This window comes from Lynx canadensis, chromosome D1, assembly GCF_007474595.2.
Source record: "Lynx canadensis isolate LIC74 chromosome D1, mLynCan4.pri.v2, whole genome shotgun sequence".
NCBI lineage: Eukaryota > Metazoa > Chordata > Mammalia > Carnivora > Felidae > Lynx > Lynx canadensis.
Genome location: NC_044312.2, coordinates 18,693,200 through 18,716,155, shown reverse-complemented (window position 1 = coordinate 18,716,155; position 22,956 = coordinate 18,693,200). Strand labels below are relative to the sequence as shown.

At 46.9% G+C, this 22,956-nt stretch overlaps 1 protein-coding gene across 1 annotated transcript in view; it reads right to left on the bottom strand.

Moving 5' to 3' along the window:
* SORL1 (sortilin related receptor 1) overlaps window positions 1–22,956 on the bottom strand; it is a 172,305-nt gene that overhangs the window by 115,500 nt on the left and 33,849 nt on the right. The window contains 4 exon segments of the mRNA XM_030333675.1: window positions 2,281–2,450; window positions 4,151–4,252; window positions 16,714–16,894; window positions 22,483–22,550. Coding sequence (XP_030189535.1) covers window positions 2,281–2,450; window positions 4,151–4,252; window positions 16,714–16,894; window positions 22,483–22,550 — 521 coding nt within the window.

Here is a 22,956-nt window from a genome sequence, read left to right as displayed (position 1 = left end):
CTGCCCCTCCCCCGTTCATGCTCTGTCTCTCTCTGTCCCCAAAATAAATAAACGTTGAAAAAAAAAATTTTTTTTTAAATAAAATAAATAAATAAACATTAATATATATATCAGATATATATGTATCTGATATATATGTAAAGGGTAATACGTAAGCTAATGTTACGTGAATTCCACCTCGATAAATTATTTTAAAAAGAAAACAAAAAGGACACAGGAACCAGGCCAAAGAGCCTGCCACAGACCAAACCAGAAAAATCTGAAGCTGAATCATGGTAGGTATGGTTTAGAACACATTAACACACACTGAATAATAAATGACTCGTGAGTTTATACTGGGGGGCGGGGGGGGTGGGGAAGTAAGGCATAAAATAGGACACACCTCCAAAAGAGCCGAAACAGCGAGTGGAAAAGCACTATCAGAGACCACATAGAAAGTTCTCCCCATGGGCATCCAACAGGCACAGCCGACCTGGTGAGTCCAAATCCGAAGTCTTGCTTTTTTCCCCCAACACCTGCCCTTCACCCAGCCCTCCCTGACTCCCTGACTCCCTGACTCCCTGACTCCGCACCGGGCATCATTCTGCCAATGGCCCAGCCCAGGCAGCAGTGGGGCCCCTGACTCTCCAGAGCCGAGCAGCAAATCTACCAGCAAAGGATCAGAATTTGCCCATTTCCCTCATCTCCGCCACTACTGCCCTGGGCCCAGCCCACAGCAATCCCCACTTGGCCTGGATTTCTCTAACACTGCTTCCCAGAATCTTTCCAGAGTCTACGTTGCACACAGCATCCAGATGGCTTCTTTCAAAGATAAGTCACAGGAGTGTTCACCTGAAATTATTGATAACACTGACCATTTATGTTTCGTGTGCTCTCCTTTATATAATGCAATTCACAGTGTTTAAAATGGTTTTTAAAAATATAATGGGTTAAATCAGACCATGTCCATCTTCCGGTCAAAACCCTCCACATTCCGCTTAGAAAGAAGAAAAAGCAAGTTCTCTGCATGCTCTCGAAGTCCTTCTACAATCTGAGCCCTGCTCTCTTAGATCCCATATCTTGGGTTCTCTCCCTCCTCCTCCAGCTGTTGGATCCACTCCGGCCTTCTCACCGCTCCTAAAATAAACCAACAGCGTCCAACCTCACAGCCTCTGTGCATGCTGTTCCCTCTGCCTGCAGTGCCCTTCCCCAGGTGCCTGCCTCTTCCTCCCTCACATAACTCAGGCACCTGCTGAAATGTCACTGTCCTAGAACAGCCTTCCATGACCAGCCTATACGAAATAACACGCTCATAATCCCGTCCTCTTAACTTGCTTCACTTTGCTTCCCAGCACTCACCGCCACCCCACAAATCACATATCCGTCTATGTTCTGTCTTCCCCCAGTGAGAACAAAAGCTCCGTGGAACAGGGGCCCTGTTTTGACTTTTCGTCACTGGTCACGTGATCTCACTGCGGTGCCTGGAACAGGCTCTGGCCCAGAGCAGCAGTGTCCTTGTTGAGAGAAGTGGTGACTACATCAATCACCAGCCTGATGAGAGACCATGGACGGCAATCCCAAGCCCTCTGACCTGGTGGTCGTGGCCTCAGACCAGACCTCGCTGCCCTCCAGCCAGCTTCACCAGACGGGTCCCTTTCCATAGACACCCACAGAGTAATGTTTGCAATTACAGTACGAAAAAAAAAATGCCTATTAACCTGAGTCACTTGGAGGCCAGGCCCCATGGCTACCCACACCAGCCTACCCATGACAGCTTGACATTTTCCAAGTGCTTCTTCCCACTGACTCAGAGACCACAAAGCCAGACAACTGAAGGACAGGAACCCAGGGAGGGGTTGACACATGCTCAGCCTTGGCATCACATCCAAATCCCCCCGAGGGCTTTTTAACATCTTCATACCCCAGGGGCGCCTGGGTGGCTCAGTCAGTTAAACGTCTGACTCTGGCTCAGGTCGTGATCTCGCTGTTCCCGAGTTCGAGCCCCGCATCGGATTCTGCGCTCACAGCTCAGAGCCTATTTCAGATTCTGTGTCTCCCTCTCTCTCTGTCCCTCCCCCACTTGTGCTCTGTCTCTCCAAAATAAATAAACATTACCCAAAAATTGTTTTAATCTCCCTACCCTGGCCACACCCCAAAGTGGTTAAACAGCACAAGCCAGGCATCGGGCTTTCCAAAAACTCACCAGGTGAGTCCAAATGCTCAGGTAACGTTGAAAAACACCCACGTGATGGTGGGGGCTGCAGCGATGTAAGAAAGCAGGGGAGGGACTCATCATCTTACCTCACCAGCGTGTCACTGCCCGCCCCTCCTGGGCTGTAATACAGCACGTTCTCCAAGGACAGGGAGAATTTCAGCCCTTCTGCCTCCGAGATGTACAAGTTGGTGCGGCTGTTACTATGACTGACGCACACAAATACCTGGTCCTCGGAGGCATCTGCGATGTAATATTCCTTTGGAATCAAGAACCAAAAAACGCACAAGTCAAAAAACACAGCCGCGTAGTGGGCTTTCCTTATGGACGCTAAAGTAATGACTTCCAAATGTCCCAAGGACAGGCGTAGGCCCGGAGCCCATGGACAGCTTCCAAAGCTTGGTGAAGGCTTGGCCAGCTCTCTCCGTCGAGGGGCTGAGGATGCCCTGTAGCTGGAGTAAGCCCCTTACTGGCAAATGGGGCACGAAAGAGTGGGCCGCCGGACTCCGTAAATGACCTTAGAACCTCTTTGTAGTTAATAATGTCTCCTCCCTCTTTTTCCCAGGAGATCTATCATTAGCACAAAGCACGATACACATTAATGTGCATTTCCTTTCCTTGCATTGTCTCTAAGGTACCAAAGGAAGGCAGAACCCATAAAAAGCAAAGAGTTGATAAGAATGTTCTCCACCTGAGCCACCAGCCTGCCACCACGCCCGCTGCTAGAGGCAAGGCCTTCAAATGCCACCTCCCGGAGCGCCTGGGCATCTCAGTTGGTTGTGTCCGACTGGTTTCGGCTCAGGTCATGATCTCAAGGGATTGAGCCTGGCGTTGGGCTGTGCATGGAGCCTGCTTGAGATTCTTTCTCTCTGCCCCTCCCTCACTCAGGCACATGCACTCTCTCTCTTTCTCGAAATAAATAAACATTAAAAAAAGGGGCGCCTGGGTGGCTCAGTCGGTTGAGCGTCCGACTTCAGCTCAGGTCACGATCTCACGGTCCGTGAGTTCGAGCCCCGCGTCGGGCTCTGGGCTGATGGCTCAGAGCCTGGAGCCTGCTTCCGATTCTGTGTCTCCCTCTCTCTCTGCCCCTCCCCTGTTCATGCTCTGCCTCTCTCTGTCTCAAAAATAAATAAAAACGTTGAAAAAAAAAATTATAAAAAAAAAAATGCCACCTTTGGAGCCTGGGTGGCTCAGTCGGTTGGACACCCAACTTTGGCTCAGGTCTTGATCTCATGGTCCATGAGTTCAAACCCCACGTCAAGCTCTATGCTGACAGCTCAGAGCCTGGAGCCTGCTTCAGGTTCTGTCTCCCTCTCTTTCTGCCCCTCCCCCGCTCATGTTCTGTCTCTCTCTCTCTCTCTCTCGAAAATGAATAAACGTAAAAAAAAAAATTTTTTTTTTAAATGCCACCTCCTGCCTGTGGTCACCTCTCTGATGACCCCAGCCGACGCTGATCGTCCCTATTGATCTCTACGTGCTAACACACACATGCGGGAGTCAAGCGTTTGACTACATATGATTTCCTCCTCGGCTCGATTCTCCGCATGTCCAACCTGTGTGTTTCTAAAAGGGTGGGACCCAAATCTTATCCTGTTTTGGAACCCGGCCATCTGTAAGCAACACAGCAGGTGCCTCATCAATAACTGTGGTCACTAGCTCCCCAATCCTTTAGTACTGGCACACTGAGCCCACGGACTCTGGTCCCAAACCTCCCTGCCAATCCCTCTCCACATAAAGCAAATGAAGGCTCCCGTTGAGTTGTGCTTCAAACAGGGAAGAGGGAGAAAACAGACCAAGATGGCCAAAGCACAATGGTTCTTTCTAGAGACCCATCTAGCAAGTGAATGCAGGGGGATTCCATCCAACGCCTACCCAGAAGGACATTCCTCCAACACCCTTCCCCCGAACCCTACATGGGGACGATACACTTCTTTCCACCCCCAAGTGGACCCCACTCACATTAATAGGATGTCTTGTGACAAACTGGGCCGCTCGCATGGGCTTCCGGCCAAAGGAGACCCAGAGCTGGACAGAAGACGGCTGCGGACTGCCCAGGAGATGCTGTCAAGGAAAAGGAGGGGGGAAATGTCAATTGTGCCACGTTTCGGCCTCTCAAAATAAGCGAAGAAGGAAAACGGAGAAGTCAGGCCCCTCTATTTCTACCAAAAGCACAAAACACAGTGTGACTGCAAATGCACATTTTTGCAATGTTTGTGTTCAGGCCACGGCTCAGGCTGCATGACCTTCATCCCAGACAACTGGTCTCCGGCAGGTACTAGATACTCCCTAACACCAGATAAGGAGGAAGGGAAGATGGTCCCGTGGCTGAACCTAGGTTTGGGAGTGGGGGTGGAGGCTTAACCCCGACAGCTCCCCAGTGCAGCACAGGGTGAGGTCAGCCACACACCACGCATATAAAACCTATTCCCTGGGGCGCCTGGGTGGCTCAGTTGGTTAAGCATCCAACCTCAGCTCAGGTCATGATCTCATAGTTCATGGGTTCGAGCCCCACGTCGGGCCCTGTGCTGACAGCTGAGAGCCTGGAGCCTGCTTCCGGTTCTGTGTTTCCCTCTCTCTCTGTCCCTCCCCCGCTCGCACTCTGTCTCTCTCTTAAAAATAAATACACATTGGGGCACCCGGGTGGCTCAGTCGGTTAAGTGTCCGACTTCAGCTTAGGTCATGATCTCTCGGTTCGTGGGTTCGAGCCCCGTGTCGGGCTCTGTGCTGACAGCTCAGAGCCTGGAACCTGCTTCAGATTCTGTGTCTCCCTCTCTCTCTGCCCCTCCCCTACTCAGGCTCTGTCTCTCCCTCTCTCTCTCTCTCTCTCTCTCTCTCTCTCTCTTAAACATTAAAAAAAATTTTTTTTTAACTTATTCCCTGTTGTTTCCCTATTTTCAGGTTACAGATTCTAAAGGTCAGAGGATTCATTTAGATTACCCTATTTATACCCCTATAAATATATATGAATACACAGATGTCAGTGAAACACACCCTTTTATACTTTATATGTTATTACTTCCCGTTGTGGTTGTACCTTAAAAAGGAGCCACTTTTCAGGCTACCTGGGCAGCTCAGTCGGTTAAGTGTCTGACTCTTAATCTCGGCTCAGGTCGCGATCTCACGGTTCATGAGTTCAAGCCCCACATGGGGCTCTGCACTGATGGCATAGAACCTGCTTAAGATTCTGTCTCTCCTTCTCTTTGCCTCTCACCTGCTTGTGCTCTCTCACTCTCTCTCTCAAAAGAAATGAACTTTAAAAAAAAAAAAAAAAGAAAAAAGAAAGTAACTTTTTCTCAGTGACACCTGGCTTTAACTTGCACAGAGTTGAGGAAATCTTCACTGCTCCTATTTTTCAATCTTTTAACACTTCTCACTGATGAACGTTTTTGCCGGGATGTGTTTTCTTGAGTAGAGCACCGGGCATTTCCACAGGACATTGGCCACAATGCACTGTGTTTTAGAGACCCCAAAGTGCAGCTGTGGAATCTTGAAAATGTGCATGAAATCACTATCAGGAATTCACTCAGTTTCTCCAGGTCTCAGCTTATTCATCTATGAAAATGAGAAGCTGCTCAGCATCAGGACTTCTCTGTCGACGGGATTAAATGGTCCAGGAACCTCGTAAACCCATACGCGAATAGTTTGTGTAGATGCTGTCATTCATTCTACCAGGGAGATACACGCTTTTTACCAGGTTCTCCAATGAGTCAATGATTCAAAAAAGGAGGACCACTGTAGAGGCTCAAGGTGGGTTTTTTTCCCAGCTCTCAAAGCACGGGACTGAGCACTGACAGCAAATGTCGCACGTCTATCCGGACAGAAATGGAGACGCACCCTCCGTGCGGACGTAATCACGCAGATGACGATTGAGCTCAGCGGAACGGTGGGATTCCCCAGCCAGAAGGGGTTAATTTGGTTTCGTTTACCTTTGGCTATGTTGCTACTGTTTATTACAGACTTTAAACTCCTACAGAGTAAGAAGCATACCAACTGCTCTTAACTGTAACAACTGAATCCCCTGTGCCAATACACGCCCAATAAACACTGCTGAAAAAGGAAGCCGCTGGACACGAAATTATTCTTGATTCATCGGAGCCATATATATACTCATATGTTCAAACCACACCGAACAAATGGTTGAAAATAGTTTGTTTTACAGAAGCCAGGTACGGAGGCGCAAAACACCGCCTTTCCAAAATGGCACACTGGAAACCATGTTAATGGCTTGTACTCCGTATGGGGCCACAGGAAACGACAGGATCGTTAAAAGCGCAGAACATATTACCTGAACGAGGAAACAGTGCCCAGCAAAACCATTAGGCATAAATTCCAAAAGCCCTCTTTGAGTCAATAAAATTTTATAGCTATTTATAAAGGTCAGAGGATTCATTTAAGTTACCCTATATAAATCCCTATTAATATACATGAATACACAGATGTCCGTGAAACACACACTTTTATTTTATGCTTTATGTTTTACTACCTCCTACTGTGGTTATACCTTAGAAAGGAGCCACTTTTCTCAGTGACACCAGGGCCCATCATCAGGTAAGCATTCTTTTTTTTTTTTTTTTTAATGTTTATTTAATTTTGAGAGAGAGGGAGACAGAAAGCGAGTGGGAGAGGGGCAGAGAGAGAGTGAGACACAGAATCTGAAACAGGCTCCAGGCTCTGAGCCGTCAGCACAGAGCTCGACGCGGGGCTCAAACCCACGAACTGTGAGATCATGACCTGAGCCGAAGTCAGATGCTTAACCAACTGAGCCACCCAGATGCCCCCGGTAAGCGTTCTTAATGCGCGCTGTTGGTCAGCAGAATTGAGAATTCATACCAAGCCCAGTCTTACTCCATAAATGCAGTAAGTCACAGAATACAAAGGTCACAAGAAACCTCAAAACACATCTGTCCCACTTCCTTCTGGGACCATAATGATTCCTAAGCCTGGACATTCCGGCTTGCTCCTCAGGTCCTCTTTTTTTTTTTTTTTTTTTTTTTTTTTTTTTTTTTATTTTTTTTAACGCTTATTTATTTTTGAGACAGAGGGAGACAGAGCATGAACAGGGGAGGGGCAGAGAGAGAGGGAGACACAGAATCGGAAGCAGGCTCCAGGGTCTGAGCAGTCAGCACAGAGCCCGACGCGGGGCTCGAACTCACGGACCATGAGATCATGACCTGAGCTGAAGTCGGACGCTCAACCGACTGAGCCACCCAGGCGCCCCGCTCCTCAGGTCCTCTTAAGGAGTTACCGTAATACTTTCCTGCCACCAAGAAACACATTAACAATGAAACTGTGGCACACTATGGATTATCAGATAGATGATCTAATACTTTCCTTAATGAACCATGGGTTTCTGTGGTTGTTGAGTTTCTCTTTACCACAATTGTAGAAGTATAACGTGCTCCTGAGAAAGAAATATCCAACAGTACAGCCGGATATAAGGTAAAATGCAGACACTCTGCCTCCCCTCATTCTCTCCTCCTACTCTGCTCCCCAGGGTACCCAGTGGTAACGGGCTCTCATGGGTGCTTACAGAAGTATTCTGTGCCATCATGCCTGAAAGCATATTTATATAGTGACAGACCCGGCTACACTTACCCAACACCCATGATTCCTTTCTCCTTCGCACCAGGACCTTGACTGCCACCCCAAATAAACCACTAGGGTTCTCTGCCTTTTGCGTAATCTCATGTGGCCATGTGACTGTGTGCTAATCGGTGGGTATAAAGAGAAATGTCGTATTGGGTTTCTCGGAAGGCTGCTTAAAGGGATGGAATCAGCTGGAAGGGGTCCTATTTTGGCCTTTCTACCTGTCCTCACTCTTCCTAACTCCCACAAAGACTTAAAGGCTACTACAGATGTCTCAGACCAAGAGGGAACCTTGAGAATGGAAATCATTAGGCAGGTTGGTGGAAAAGGAAGAGAGAGGGCTGGGTCCCCCATGACAGCAGGGCACCGACATACCAGCCCTAGACTGCCAACCTCGAGGCAGCACTGATGCGAGAAAAAGAAGCCTCTGTCTTCATTAAGCCACTTTCATTTGTAGTCTGTTACCAGTATCCAAACACAATGCAAACTGGATACATGCAATTTTATTTTCTACATACAGAGGAGATTGTGATAGAAATACTGTTACGCAATTCAACTTTTTTTCGTTAACAGAGGCTCTTAGACATCTTCCATTTAACAGCTCACGGGCACTGGTGTTATCTCCAGAAGTACTTTTCGGTGACTATGCTTGTATATATTCCCTTTTTCAGAACTACATAAGAATATATGTAGGATGCCATTCTTAAAGCTCCTAGGTCAAAATTTTCATCTTTGACAGAAGAAATAGCCTGCCTGAAAAGCCCACAGTTAATGCATCTCCCAACACAAACACTTTCACCAGCATCCGGGGTTACTTAAATGTTTCAGTTTAATGCCAATATTATAGGGTCTGAGAATTTATGATTTTTTTTCACTTAGTGTTTTCATTCTGACAAGGAAAAATAAATGTGTATCTGAATAATCTGAATTTCAGAAGGCGCACTTGCATTCATGTTTGAGATTAGGTCAAGAGCAAAAAAAGGAGGGGTGCCTCGGCAGCTCAGTCGGTTAAGCGTCCAACGTTGGCTCAGGTCATGATCTCGTGGTTTGTGGGTTCGAGCCCCGCGTCGGGCTCTGGGCTGATGGCTCAGAGCCTGGAGCCTGCTTTGGATTCTGTATCTCCCTCTCTTTCTGCTCCTCCCCCACTCATTCTCTCTCTCTCTCTCTCTCTCTCTCTCTCTCTCAAAAATGAATAAACATTAAAAAAAAAAAAAGCAAAAAAAGGAAATGAGACATCAAGGAGAAAAGAGCAAGAAAAGATCTAAATAAATGATGCATTCTTGCTGAGTAAAGGCCAAAGGATGTCACAGTGAGCTATTCAATTCAAAGTTTCACAGAGAAAAGTGGCCAGAGAATGAGGGACCCCAAGGCACATGGTGGACACCAATTCAGAAGCTCTCGGGCTACAGCATTTACGGCCACCTTCTCGTTCGGAGCAGTAACAAAGTTTCAGGGAAACATCATCGTCCACGTTAATGTTGTTTATCCTGAAATATTTACAGATAAGAGTTTATATATATTTTATACATATATTTAAGATTTGCTTTAAAATATTCCAAGACACCCATGAAAAGAGATTAGCAAATGTAATAAAGCAAACATCGCAAAAATATAAATAATACTAAGGCCGAATGACGGCACCTGCGGAGGAGATCCTATCGGTATAAACTGTTCTTTCGTGCACGTTCGAACACGCCCACAATTACAAAAAGTTTCACGAAGCTAATATTCATCAGAAGCACGTCCGGCACGTCAGAGGAAGAACTCTCAAACTCCGCTCGTGTCTGAAAGGCAGCAGGAACGCTGACAGAAAGTTCTCCACGTCAACTTTCTCAGAGTTCTAAAAATTAAATAAAGGCTCACCAAAACACAAGGGGCACTTACTCAAGAAGTGTGACTGAAGCACAGCGATAGAGATGACTTCGTGGCCTCAGTCCCGTCCCCTTCTCTCTCGCTTTGCGGTAGCCGTGGAAACCTAACTGTGAAAACCAGCAGCCTAGCGGTCCCCGGAGAGCACAGACGCACAGAGTACTCCCATGGCTTGCTTCAAAACTGCATCCCCAGGCCTTCTGTTCATATCACCTGACTCTGCTCGCTGCACAAACACACCTACAGCCAGGTCATTTACGGAAAACAGTGACAACGGGCAAAGGTTTAACATCACAGCTGCTGGAGAAGCATGACCACTCGGAGCTACCGAAAGGCTAACTAAAAGGCGTGGAAGGGAAAACGGGGAAGCAGATGCCTGTAAGAGGCTCTGATAAGGTGTGAAATATCCCGGGGCATCTACGAGTTCACACACACGCATCTGCGAGCTGTGAGTATGATGAGGGTTGAAGCAAAAAGGGCTTGATCTCTCGCGGCTGGCTAGTAACCTTGGGCTCTAGAGGAACAGGAACCGAAGGCTAAGGCAGAGTTGTAGACGGCACTGAAAGCAGGCCCCCAACCACGCTCAGAGGCCCTTGGCAAAAGCTACCAGAAAGTTCAAAGAATTTAAGAAAATCTCTAGCGGCGCCTGAGTGGCTCAGCTGGTTATGTGTCCGACTCTTGATTTCGGCTCAGGTAACGATTTCATAGTTGGTGAGTCCGAGCCCTGCATCGGGCTCTGCACTGACAGTGCTGAGACTGCTTGGAATTCTCTCTCTCCCTCTCTCTCTCTCTCTCTCTGCCCCTCCCCTGCTCATTATCTCTCTCTCAAAAATAAACATTAAAAAAAAAATCTCTATTCAATCATTAGCAGATCGTTAAACCTAATTATCAAACATTTCATAGACCTCCACAATGAAAAATACAAACACTACAAAATGAATGCAGGGAACTCACAAACAAAACAAAGATAGGCAAGAATAACAATAGCAAAAGACAACAACAAAAAAATCCTGCCTTGAGGGGCTGCCACATTATATCATCTAAAATGTCTTACTTTCAACCAAAAAAATGACAAGACAAGCAAATAGCAAAGTATGGCCCATACACACACACACACACACACACACACACACACACACACACACAAAACAGTCAGTGAAAACCATTCCTGAGGAAGGCCAGATATCGGATTTAGAGACAAAAATTTAAATCCTTATTATAAATAAGTTCAAAAAAATGAAAGGAGGGGCGCATGGGTGGCTCAGTTCAGCATCCGACACAGGTTCCGGCACAGGTTCATGAGCTCAAGTCCTGCATTGGGCTCCATGCTGACAATGTGAAGCCTGCTTGGGATTCTCTCTCACCCTCTCTCTCTGCCCCTCCCCTGCTTGCTCTGCCTTTCTCTCAAAAATACATAAACTTAAAAAAAATTTTTTTCACTGCTAGGAATTTACCCAAGGGATACAGGAGTGCTGACGCATAGGGGCACTTGTACCCCAATGTTTATAGCAGCACTCTCAACAATAGCCAAATGATGGAAAGAGCCTAAATGTCCATCAACCGGCAAATGGATAAAGAAGATGTGGTTAACATATACCATGGAATACTACTTGGCAATAAGAATGAAATCGTGCCATTTGCAACAAGGTGGATGGAACTGAAGGGTATTATGCTAAGTGAAATAAGTCATTCAGAGAAAAACAGATACCGTATGTCTTCACTCATATGTGGATCTTGAGAAACTTAACAGAGGGCCATGGGGGAGGGGAAGGGGAAAAAATAGTTTCAAACAGAGAGGGAGGGAGGCAAACCATAAGAGATTCTTGGATACTGAGAACAAACTGAGGGTTGATGTGGGGTAGGGGAGAGGGGAAAGTGGGTGATGGGCATGGAGGAGGGCACTGTTGGGATGCACACGGGGCATTGTATGGAAACCAATTTGATAATAAATTATATTAAAATTTTTTTTAAAAATTAAAGGGAACCATGCCACAAAACTTAAAGGAAAGTATGAGAACACTATCTCACCAAAGAAAGAATATCCATAAAGATATAGAAATTATATAAATGGAAATTCTTGAGTGGAAAAGTACAATAACTCACAAGAAAAAAAAATCCCCAGAGGGGTTCAACAAGAGATTTGAACTGGCAATGAACCTAAAAACACATGAATTCTGATCATCCTCAATAAACCCAGATGAAATCTGACAATATTATACTAGGAAAGACAACAGTTACCAAAGATCACATAGGATAAGATTCTCTTTACACAAAATGTCCACAACAGGCGGGGCGCCCAGTGGCTCAGTCGATTATGCACCCGACTCTTGGTTTCATGAATTCGAGCTTCAGGCTTTCCAGGGAACCTGGTCGGAGTTCTCCACCCTCCCCCACTCGCGCTGTCTCTCTCAAAGAAATAAAAATAAAACTTAAAAAAAAAGTTCAGAACAGGCAATTCTATAAGGCAGGAAATAGATATGTGGCTGCCAGAGGCTGGGAGGCAAGGAGAATAGAATGGGGGTAAGAGGGTGATGAGACTGTTCTGGAATCAGGTAACAATAAGCATTACCCAGCCTTGGGAATATACTGACAACCTGTACGTTTTAAAAGGGGGAATTTTATGGCATAGAATTATATCTCAATAAAGGTGTTATAAAAAATTAATTTTAAACTTCTTGGTATTACAGTTTTATTTACAATCTGTAAATGTGTTTGGGTTTTACTGCCGCGCTTAAGTTATAAGCATTAAGTGCTTATACCTAGCGTTATGTTTACGCGCACTGAAGTAATGTTATGATTAAAATAATTTGTCGATAGCTTGGTTTTGGACAGTTATCCTAAAATTCACGCCACAACTATGGTCAGCTAACTTCTCATAGAGAAGCCCACAACCCTGGGACAATTCCTAAGTTTTCTCATTATCTCTATCATCCTTAGAGACTTTAAATTAGCATAATGAGCATTAGAAACTGGTTTTCAATAGTGAAATTAGCGGTTGGTTGGTCAGAATAGCAAAAGTACAAATGAGCCCTCTTGGGAGATCAGCAGCATGCAAGGTATTTGAATTGGCGATAATACCCTAAAGATATATACGTTGGCATGAACAGGACATAACAATTTAAGGAGGCCCGTAACCTAAACTTTTAGGGGTAATGCCTATGACTTATCAAGCTAGAGGATTCCAGTTGCCTGATGCCAACTCAAAGGGTAACAGAATCTTGCCTCCACAACAAGGATCAGGTTTCTGTAAAGATCCATAGAGAAATATTTTAGACTTTGTGTGCCATCCATGCAACTATTCAATTCTGCCACTGTAACATGAAAGCAGTGACAGACAACATGGGGGCAAATGAAATAGCTGTTTCAATAAAACTTTATTGACAAAAACAAGGGAAGGGCCATAGTTTGCCAACCCCTGCTCTAGAACATTGTGTCTGCATCACCTGTAAGAACAGCGGAAATACCATCAAGTCCATACAGAGTGGGTCTTTGCTTACTGATACACATTTGTGCCAGAAAGGTCTGAACCTGGCTTGGCCCATGGTAAGCTGGTGGTGAACCTACAGAGGAGCAGCGAGCTGTCACCCACCTCCGACATTCTGGCAACTGTTGATATCTACCGGCAAGAACCTAACAGCTACAGATTGCCAAGTTAACAAACCGAAGTTGGTTTGCAGAAGTATCTCGATGCTGCTTTAATGGCCTATCATTGTGAGGTGGACTATGAAGACAAGTAAGTGAACTTTGTGCCAAAAAACAAGGAATAAAAATTAAACTTAGGTTAAAAAAGATATGAAAGGAGGGGCACCTGGGTGGCTCAGTCGGTTAAGCGTCCGACTCTCGGTTTCAGCCCAGCTCACGATCTCACGGTTTCCTGAGCTGGAACCCCACATCGGGCTCTGCGCTGACAGCACAGAGCCTGCTTGGGATTTTCTCTCTCTCCTTCTCTCTCTGCCCCTCCCCTGCTCACACTGTCTCTGTCTCTCTCAAAAATAAATGAAAAAATAAAATAAATACGTAAACTATAAAAATACATACATCAAAGGCCATCAGACCAAAAGCACATATGACGTAAGATCCAGGCCAACAGGGCACCAGGGGATGCTGAAGAGTCAGATACCAGCTTCAGTCCAGAATCCAGATGGCTGTCCCCACGTGTTCTAAAAAGCTAACTGGCAGAGAATTGTAATCATTCATGGTACTGGAGAAAAGCAAGAGAGTTAATCATCCAAGACCAATTTTCTGTGGTTTTCCAATTAGCTCCGTGATTTGATTTGAATCAATTTAATATTAAGGTCACTCAGAATTCCCCACACCCAGGCAGCCCGAGTGCTAAGTACCCCCCAGATAAGAAGTTATACTTGCAGACCTCAACACTCCCACTGATAGGGTTATCCAACCAAGTCCAATGTTGTTTATCCTCATGGCTCAACAGTCTAATGTAATAAGAAGGAAGGAATTCAAAGGAAGAAAACACTCATTTTATCATCCACTGCCAGTTGTGTTTCTTCCCTCATCAACCCATCCAATCTACAATGTTCCTTGGACAACAGAATGGACTATTATCGAAAGCATCTGCAGGCAGAAGGCCTCAGGGAAGAGCTTCTCGAATGTTGGAGATTCTTCGGCAGCCTAGGAATGCTCAGAAAATAATGCATTTGGGTCCTGCCATGTGCACTTGGAATACGTGCCCCTGTGTGACGGTGCTGTGCGTGCTCCTAAGACCGCCATTTGAGAAACGCTTCCATGGGGTGGCCGACCTCATCTGCCTCTGACCTAGAGCCTCGAGCTAACACCACTGACCTTGGAACCTGGTGGCTCACCATCAAGCCATGCAGAGAGCTGAGAGTTGACAATGAAAATACCGATCATTTAACACCCCCTACCCCACCAAAAATAATCTACTGGCCTATGCTTTCTAAACTAGACAGGCGAAGATGGCATTCATTCAACCATTGTACGCTTGCTCTGGATCAAGCACCGAGCAGCATGCTGGGTACTACATCAGTGATGAACAAAACAGACACGGCCTCTCATCTGACCACTGGCCAGGACTAACAATAAACTTGCTGCCAGCACTCTGCAAAGCAGCTATGTCGAGAGAGAACAGACATAGTCGTTAGGTCCGCGTGGAGGGCACAGAAGGTTCCAGCTGGGATATAACTTCAGCTCTTGGGTGTGAGATCCAGAAATAATAGGGGTGAGAGGGACGTAAAATAGCGCTCCACCTCAGCCCCAGCTCGGTCAACAGAAGGAAATTAAAATCATATAAATAAATTCAGGCCCAAGGAACGCACACAGGAAAGATCCAGGAGCCCTGAAAGACTGGGAACAATCCGGGACCTCAGGAGGGCCAAGAACATGTCACAAGGAATCAGTTCTCGGGCCTGGTTTCTCACCCTGAGCTCCCCTCACCACACCTCTGCCCAGGACAATCCAAGGGTGCCTGCCGAGTGGCCACTGTGCGTGTGTGAGAGAAAGTGAGAGGCAAGGCAGGAAAGGAAGGACCAACAAGTGACCCAATGCAAACAGCTTGACAGAAGAAAAACTGCCATAATTTTAGTGGTTTTGCAGGGGCGCCTGGGTGGCTCAGTCAGTTAAGCATCCGACTTTGGCTCAGGTCATGATCTCACACTCTGTGAGTTCGAGCCCCAGCTGGGCTGACAGCTCAGAGCCTGGAGCCTGCCTTGGATTCTGTGTCTCCCTCTCTCTCTGTCCCTCCCGTGCTTGCACTGTCTCTGTCTCTCAAAAAAAATGAGTCAGTGTTTAAAAACATAAAAATAAAACCATTTTGCAAAGTAGGTAATGGGGACTCTTTCTTGCCTCTAGCCCCCCACATCTTCTCACCGCAACCTTTACTCTCTGCTTTCCTTGCGGGGGAAGTCCTCTCTCCACCCCGGAGTCCTCCCAAGGTGGGGTGGCCTGCTTCTGCCTGGCCAGCTACCGATCATACAAGTAAGCGAGAACCTGGAGGAAAATATTACACCTGATCTTAGTCCCTAAGGTCAAGTGTGATGGAAAGGAAAGCGCCTGCCAGCGGCCATGGTCAGAGCCTGAGGTCAAGGAGGGAATGGCCGCCATTGAGAAAATAAGCTTACTGCACTCCAGAAAGAGCAGCCCAGCCTGCTCTGGGTCAGGGCAGGTTCTTCCTTTACACAAGGGCAGTACGGTTGCAACCTACAATTTGACACAGCGGCAAAGCAAGCCCTGTTAAATAATCAACTCTGCGTTTAACTGAGCAAGCCCTCCATTCCAGCATCTGGCTCCATCCAACACATCAAATCAAGGGGATGATTTTCCCAAAGGCTGAGAAGTTAAGCTACTTACTGACAGCTGGAAGCTTAATCACTGCTTTTCTTCGAGCATTAACTCCCACTAGCCAGTGACTACACATTCTATTAGCCATGGAAATTAACATGTGTCCAGAATTCCCAAAGACATCACCCTAATGTGAAAGGAATCAGGCAGTGAGATGAAAGAAAATCACCGAGCCCCACCTCTCCTTTCTGTGTTCTTTTAATTGGGATGTCAAAGAAACGTGTGTTTAGGTTTGTGTTTTTTTTTTAAATTTTCTAACTGTTTATTTTTGGGAGAGAGAGAGAAAGAGAGAGACAGAACGTGAGTGTGGGAGGGGCAGAGAGTGGGAGACACAGAATCCGAAGCAGGCTCCAGGCTCTGAGCTGTCAGCACAGAGCCCGACGCGGAGCTTGAAGTCATGAACCGCGAGATCATGACCTGAGCCTAAGTCGGATGCTTAACCGACCGAGCCACCCAGGAGCCCCATCAAAGAAGCACGTGTTTCACAAGGAGGCTTTGCTACCAGGAGACAAATTCCAAGGCCCCACAGACACCCTGAGTGGTTGTCTAAGCGTCTCCACCTCCTCCAACCTCCCGGGACCGTCCCAGCCCCACGGGAAGTTTCATCTACGTCCAGTGCCCCTCAGTCGAGCTCCCGCGGGCGCCCCAATCCAGTCCCTGCTTGCGTAAACTCACCTGCTGGATCACAGCATGCCAAACCTCAGAAAGGAAACCCAAAGGGACTTTATTCCTTAGTGCCTTCAACTTACCACCACCTTGGTAGCAAACATGTACTTGTCCCGGAGCTGAAAGTCTCTCACTTCCTCCAGGATCACTTCCTGGTTCTCCCGGGACTGGAAGAAGTCTGTACTTCGGAACACCGTGGAGTAGCCAGAGGGCTCGTGCCGCTCGACGTAGATGGTGTTCGGCTTGTCATAGGGATCAACACCCCTAGAGGAAAAAGAGCAGTTGCTACCATCCCCATTGGAGAAATGGAGGTTCTTCTGTGCAGACAGCCAACGGGAGTTGAAGGGCATGAAGGTGGGGTCTACCCAGGATTTTTTTTTTTTTTTTAATTTTTTTTTCAACGTTTATTTATTTTTGGGACAGAGAGAGACAGAGCATGAACGGGGGAGGGGCAGAGAGAGAGGGAGACACAGAATCGGAAACAGGCTCCAGGCTCCGAGCCATCAGCCCAGAGCCCGAGGCGGGGCTCGAACTCCCGGACCGCGAGATCGTGACCTGGCTGAAGTCGGACGCTTAACCGACTGCGCCACCCAGGCGCCCCAGGGTACTCTTTTGTCAAGTTTTTCACTGCTCTCTTTAAGGCGCCCTGGGTTTGGTTCCAGGCAAGCCTTGGCCATGCTTGAGAAGAATGAAAACAAGAAAAAGTAAAAGGCGGGCTAGTTCGGAATCAATAAGCAATGGACTGCTTGAGGCTGTCAGGGGGTTTCTGGCCCCAAGTTATGAACCCCAGAGAATGAAAGACTGTGTGTCCCCAGGACGGTACGTGCTCAGAAGAACAGCTCTGGAAGAAACCACATGAGGAACCAGTGAGTCTAGCCTTGCTAACGGACCCTGCCCTTTCTGTTTCTGTCCATCCTGTGCTGTTGTCACCCGTCCATGCAATCGGGAACCATCCAACCAGTGCAAAGTCACGTTCCGTGAGGGTCCTTCACAAACTCTTTCCCACGCGTACTGATCTCGCCGAGGTCCTTCAGAAACACAGAGCTCATTGCTCCCCCGCTCCCCGTGCTCTGTCAACAGAGCACCCCTCTGCAGGGATGCTCCCTGCATGCACTCTGATCTGCACTTCGAAATCCTATTCATCTTCTGAGGTCAAGTTCAAGACACCTCTTCCGGGAAGCCCTCCCCGCCAAAGCTCTCCACCCTTCTCCCAACCCAGGCAATGTATCTGCGCAGTGTTCAATTTCAAGCCTTTCATATGAATTTTATCTGACTTTCAAACAAAGGTACAAAGCTGCTTTGGGTGGGTGGATTTGGGAATCGCTCTCGTGACTTGACACCGTGGTGCTTCTTACTCACAGTGGTGCCTTTTATTCACTGTAATCTATTGTTCACCATAACGTGTCTGAGCCTCCTAGAGAAAGTACAGATGCTTTAAAGGCCACATCTTAGATTTCTTTTTGTCCTACAGGGCTCCCAGCTGACCTGAACCTTGCTGCATGCAACCTGTGGACCACGGTACAAAGGCTATTTAAAAACTGTAACACTGACTAGATCAAACTCCCTCGAGAACAATCTCTGAACCGGGGTCCCCCCTGCCCCAAAAAGGGCCCCAAACAATAGCTGGAAGGACAATGAATCTGCCCCAGGTTTCCTAACTCTCCCAAGACCCCAGGCCAGGAAGACCATTCAACATGTGGGGGAAATAACTAGAAGAACCGGGACGAGAGCTTCACAGGGAGGACGCAGTGATGGCCAAGGAAAGGCAGGACTTGCTTCTGTACCTGTCTTTGCACAGGGCCATATTCACAATGGCTCTCAGGATAATGAAGTCTCTGATACAGACTTCCTTCAGAGACGAACTGTCAAGAGTATGTGCTCCAAGAAAGAAAGAAAGAGGGGTGCCTGGGTGGCTCAGTCGGTTAAGCGGCCGACTTCGGCTCAGGTCACGATCTCGCGGTCCGTGGGTTCGAGCCCCGCGTCGGGCTCTGTGCTGACTGCTCAGAGCCTGGAGCCTGTTTCAGATTCTGTGTCTCCCTCTCTCTCTGACCCTCCCCCGTTCATGCTCTGTCTCTCTCTGTCTCAAAAATAAATAAATGTTAAAAGAGAGAAAGAAAGAAAGAAAGCAAGCAAGCAAGCAAGCAGGGAGGAGGAAGGGAGGAAGGAGGAGATAAGCAAGAGAAAAAAACAGAAGACTTGACTTTGGCCCCACAATCCAGAGTCTCAGCAGGGCACTGGAGAAGCCAGCAGCCTTGGTCCCAATGTGGGATCATCAGACGCTCTGCTCCGGGTGCGTATGTGTGGGGGTGCTGTGGCATGTTCTCTCCTTTTCCACAATTAGAAGTACTGATTAAAGTACTTCCTCTACCCTAGAGGATATGCAAATTAAAACAAAGCTGCTAGATATTTTTAAAAAGGCAGAGAGGAAGGGACCTTGACTCAGATTATTTTGAGACAGAGCTCACCTCTATTATTCTTTCCTAAACAAAAACAGCAGGCAGTATCTAGAGATAGAAAGAGCCGGGACTCTTCTCCCAATTCTCTTTCACAATCCATACTTGGACCTCCCATTTCCGAAAGCCAGGCCACCGACAAGCTTCCGCTCCTTTGCCTTCCACTACTTCCGGTTCTCTTTGCCCTCACTGGAATGAAAATGCAGAGGCTTGCTCCCATCTGTGAGCGCGGTCACCTGGCCTCACCCGGCCTCACGGAACACCCGTTAGTGATGCTCTACCGGGAACCTCTGAGTCCCTCCCCCATAGCCCTCCCACTGTCCTGCCTTGCCCGTCTCCAGCTCTGGATTACATAGATCATTGGTCTTCCTGACTCTTGCTGCTCCCAGGCTGCCACGCGTTATTGAACAAATGTATGTGCCATTATTCGCAGAGAGGTCAGATTACGCTCTCACATATTATGGGAAATCCTAGGGGGAAATCCTCCAAATAGCCTGAAATTCCCTGACACCAGACGTGTAATTATCTAAAATAAGATAAGCCGGTCCTTTCCCCTAAGATATCTGTGTATCTGCACGGAGGCAAAAGGTACAACATACAAATTCCCAAGCGTGATGTTCCTTTATTTGGTCATCCTGCTGGTTTGCCCTCTTGATATACGGTTACCTAAACAGATCAAAGGGCAATGCGTCCCTGTAAAACTCAAGCAAAGCAGGGGCGCCTGGGTGGCTCAGTGAGTTAAGTGTCCGACTCTCAATTTTGGCTCAGGTCATGATCTCACAGTTTGTGAGTTCGAGCCCCACATCGGGCACCATGCTGACAGTGTGGAGCCTCTTGAGATTTTTTTCTCTCTCCCTCTATCTCTTCCCTGCTCGCTCGCTCTCTCTCCCTCTTAAAATAAGTAAGTAAACCTAAATAAATAAATAAAAATAAAACTCAAAGAAAGCAAAAGAAAGCTCTAGTGGTATTCCTGGGGTAGAGGTTATACTTGGATAAGATTGTGGTTACAAGTTCACTGAGACGCCACAACCGCTGCCCAAGGAAAATAACGAAAGGACCAGAAACAGCTGCCCTCTTTGAAAAGGAAGTCCAGGGGCGCCTGAAGATACTCAGCTGGGAGACCCCTCCTTCCGTCTTGACTGACCTCCTTCGCCAAGGAAGCAATACCAACTCGAAGACATTCCTCTTCAAATAAAGAGCTAACGGAAACACAAACAGTATGTACCACTTTGCGTTTAGTGATAACTAACACTACATGGAGAGGTCAAAAGACAAATGATAAACCAAGAATTATAAATACAAATGAACATACATGTGTGATATGTCATTTCACAAGACTAACCTTAAATATATAAAGAGCACCTGGAAATCAATAAAAAGACTAACCGATCAATAGAAAAAGAGCAAAGGGCGTGAGCAGACACGCCATCATAAAAAAAAGAAAGAAAAATGACTCTTGACCAGGTTAAAAGATGTTCAAACTCATTCACAATAAAATGCAAACTAAGGGTAAGCATGTCTTACCTAACATACTGGCTGTGGAGAGAGGCACCATTCTATGTGGTTGAGATGAGAGCAAAATGTGGTACTCTCTATAGAAGATCTGGCAATCTCTACCAAAATCACAATCTCAATGCTTTATTCACTGGGGATATAGCAGTCCACAAAATTGACCAAAGCCTCTGCCCTTGTGGAGCTTTTTTTCTATTGAGAGAAAGACAAATGATAAGCCTAAAAATCTTGGTAAATGCTACGCAAGAAAAGAATAGAGCAGGGTACAGACAATGACAGGAGAGGAGGTGCAGTTTTAGTAGGATCCTTAAGATAGGCCTCATTTAGAAAGTGTTATGTGAACAGACTTGAATGAAGTAAGGGAGTAAGCAATACGTATATCTTGAATAAGAGCTGTCTAGGCAGGGAGGAAAGTAAGTGCAAAGGCCCCGTGGTAGGAACGTACTTGGTATTAACCTGAGAGAAACGTTGGTGCATATTAAAAGGTTCAACGCAGAGAGAGGAACAAGATCAGACCTGTTTTTAGGAAGATCAACCAGGCCATGTACTGAGAATTAACTGCAGAAGGACAGGAGTGGCAACAGAAAGACCAGGTGGACAACTGATGAGTGACAATGGTGGCTTGGAGTAAAGTAGCAGCCACATAGTAGATCCTGGATATAAACCGAAGGAAGAGACGACAGGATTTCCTGGTAGGTGGGATGTGACACGTGAAACACACATGAAATCAGTGACGACTCAAAGTTCTTGCCCTGTACAACTAGAAAGTGAAATGGGGAAGATTACAGGAGCAGCTGACTGGGGACAGTGAAGGTCAAGTATCTATCTGGGAAGAATCAACTTTGAACCGGTGGAGTGACCCACTGACCCAGCACATCCTTCTCTGGGAATCTCTTCTGCACATTCGCCCACACGGGGACAAATCCATGTATTCAAGGCTGCGTCCCGCATCCTGCAACTGTGAAAGATCAGGGACAAGCAGGACTAGAAACAACTGTACTTCTTGAAGGGCGGCTCTGTTGACTTCACTCTCCCTTCCCAAAACCCTACAACGGCTCCGCGACGCTTTCAGAATTCAGTCCAGGTTCCTTTACCAAGCACTGCAGATTCGGATACCCACATCCCTTCCCCCAAACTTCACCCCCAACATACGGTCCAAAAGTCAGACTCTGTGCTCTCCACCCAAGACCACAGTGTCTCATCTCTGCCTCGGGCCATTCTGTTCCTGCCTGGAATCCCAGCCCGCACACCTCCACGCCCTCCGGCGACCTCCAGCCTGCCGCACACATCCTCACTCAACAGCACGCTTTTCTATGGAGCTGTGGCCTTCCCATCTGGAAAGAACTGTGTCCCTCCTCTGGCGTCTCCTGCTACGTCCGTGACTTCTGTGCACGAAATGTCTTCTTACCTCCTAAGCTGCGGTCGCCTTAGTAACTCTGGCCATAAATTATTCAACGTCTACCCTAAAGCATCTAGCATGTTTTATATTCAGCAGACGCCAAAAAAAAAAAAAAAAAAAAGTTATGAATGAACAAGTGAATGAATCTTCTATACAGAAAAATCCACACTTCTGTTATCATGCTCGAAGAGTGAAGGTCGTTAGAAATTCTAATCCATGCAAGTGCTTGGAGATTCCCTGGGTCCCCTGATGGCTTGAAAAACGCAAAAGCTCTGCCACTTTTCTCACAAATAGCCTTCCTTTCTCATCCCCCACCACCTCCCACACTGGGTGTATTATACTGGTACCTCTAATTCCCAGGTCTGGAGCGTGCATTTTCTGAACCACAGGCTTTGCATTTCAGGTGAGGGTAGGTGTGTCCTCCATGAAGGAGCCAGAACTCAAAAAAGGTGATTATGTAATTCTAACTCTTTCGATGGACGACTTACCAAGAAAAGGATTTCACGTGTTCCTGAATCAGGGTCCAGGTCTGGCCAAAATCATCCGACTTCCACAGCTGTAAAGACCAAAAGGACAAGAAGGAATCAGGCAGGATCCAAGCAGCACCCACCACCCGAATGGCCTGGCCCTCAAACCCCACCTTAAATAACACTTTGGCTGTGAAGACAGGGACAGAGATCACCAGGGCCAGCTGGATTACTCCAAATACAAACAAGGGCAGGGAGGGAAGTTCCTCCCCATAGTTACTAAGACCTCAAGAACTACAAGAAAAAAATGACTGGGGCTTATCTTCCATTTACAGATCATCAGAAATTACAGTTTACTCAAGACTAGCCCTTGGGTAGAGTAAAAACAAAAGGATTACACTCCATTCTTCCCGCTTAGGAAACAGTGTCCTTAAAAACCGGTAAGGGCTTGGGGCGCCTGGGTGGCGCAGTCGGTTAAGCGTCCGACTTCAGCCA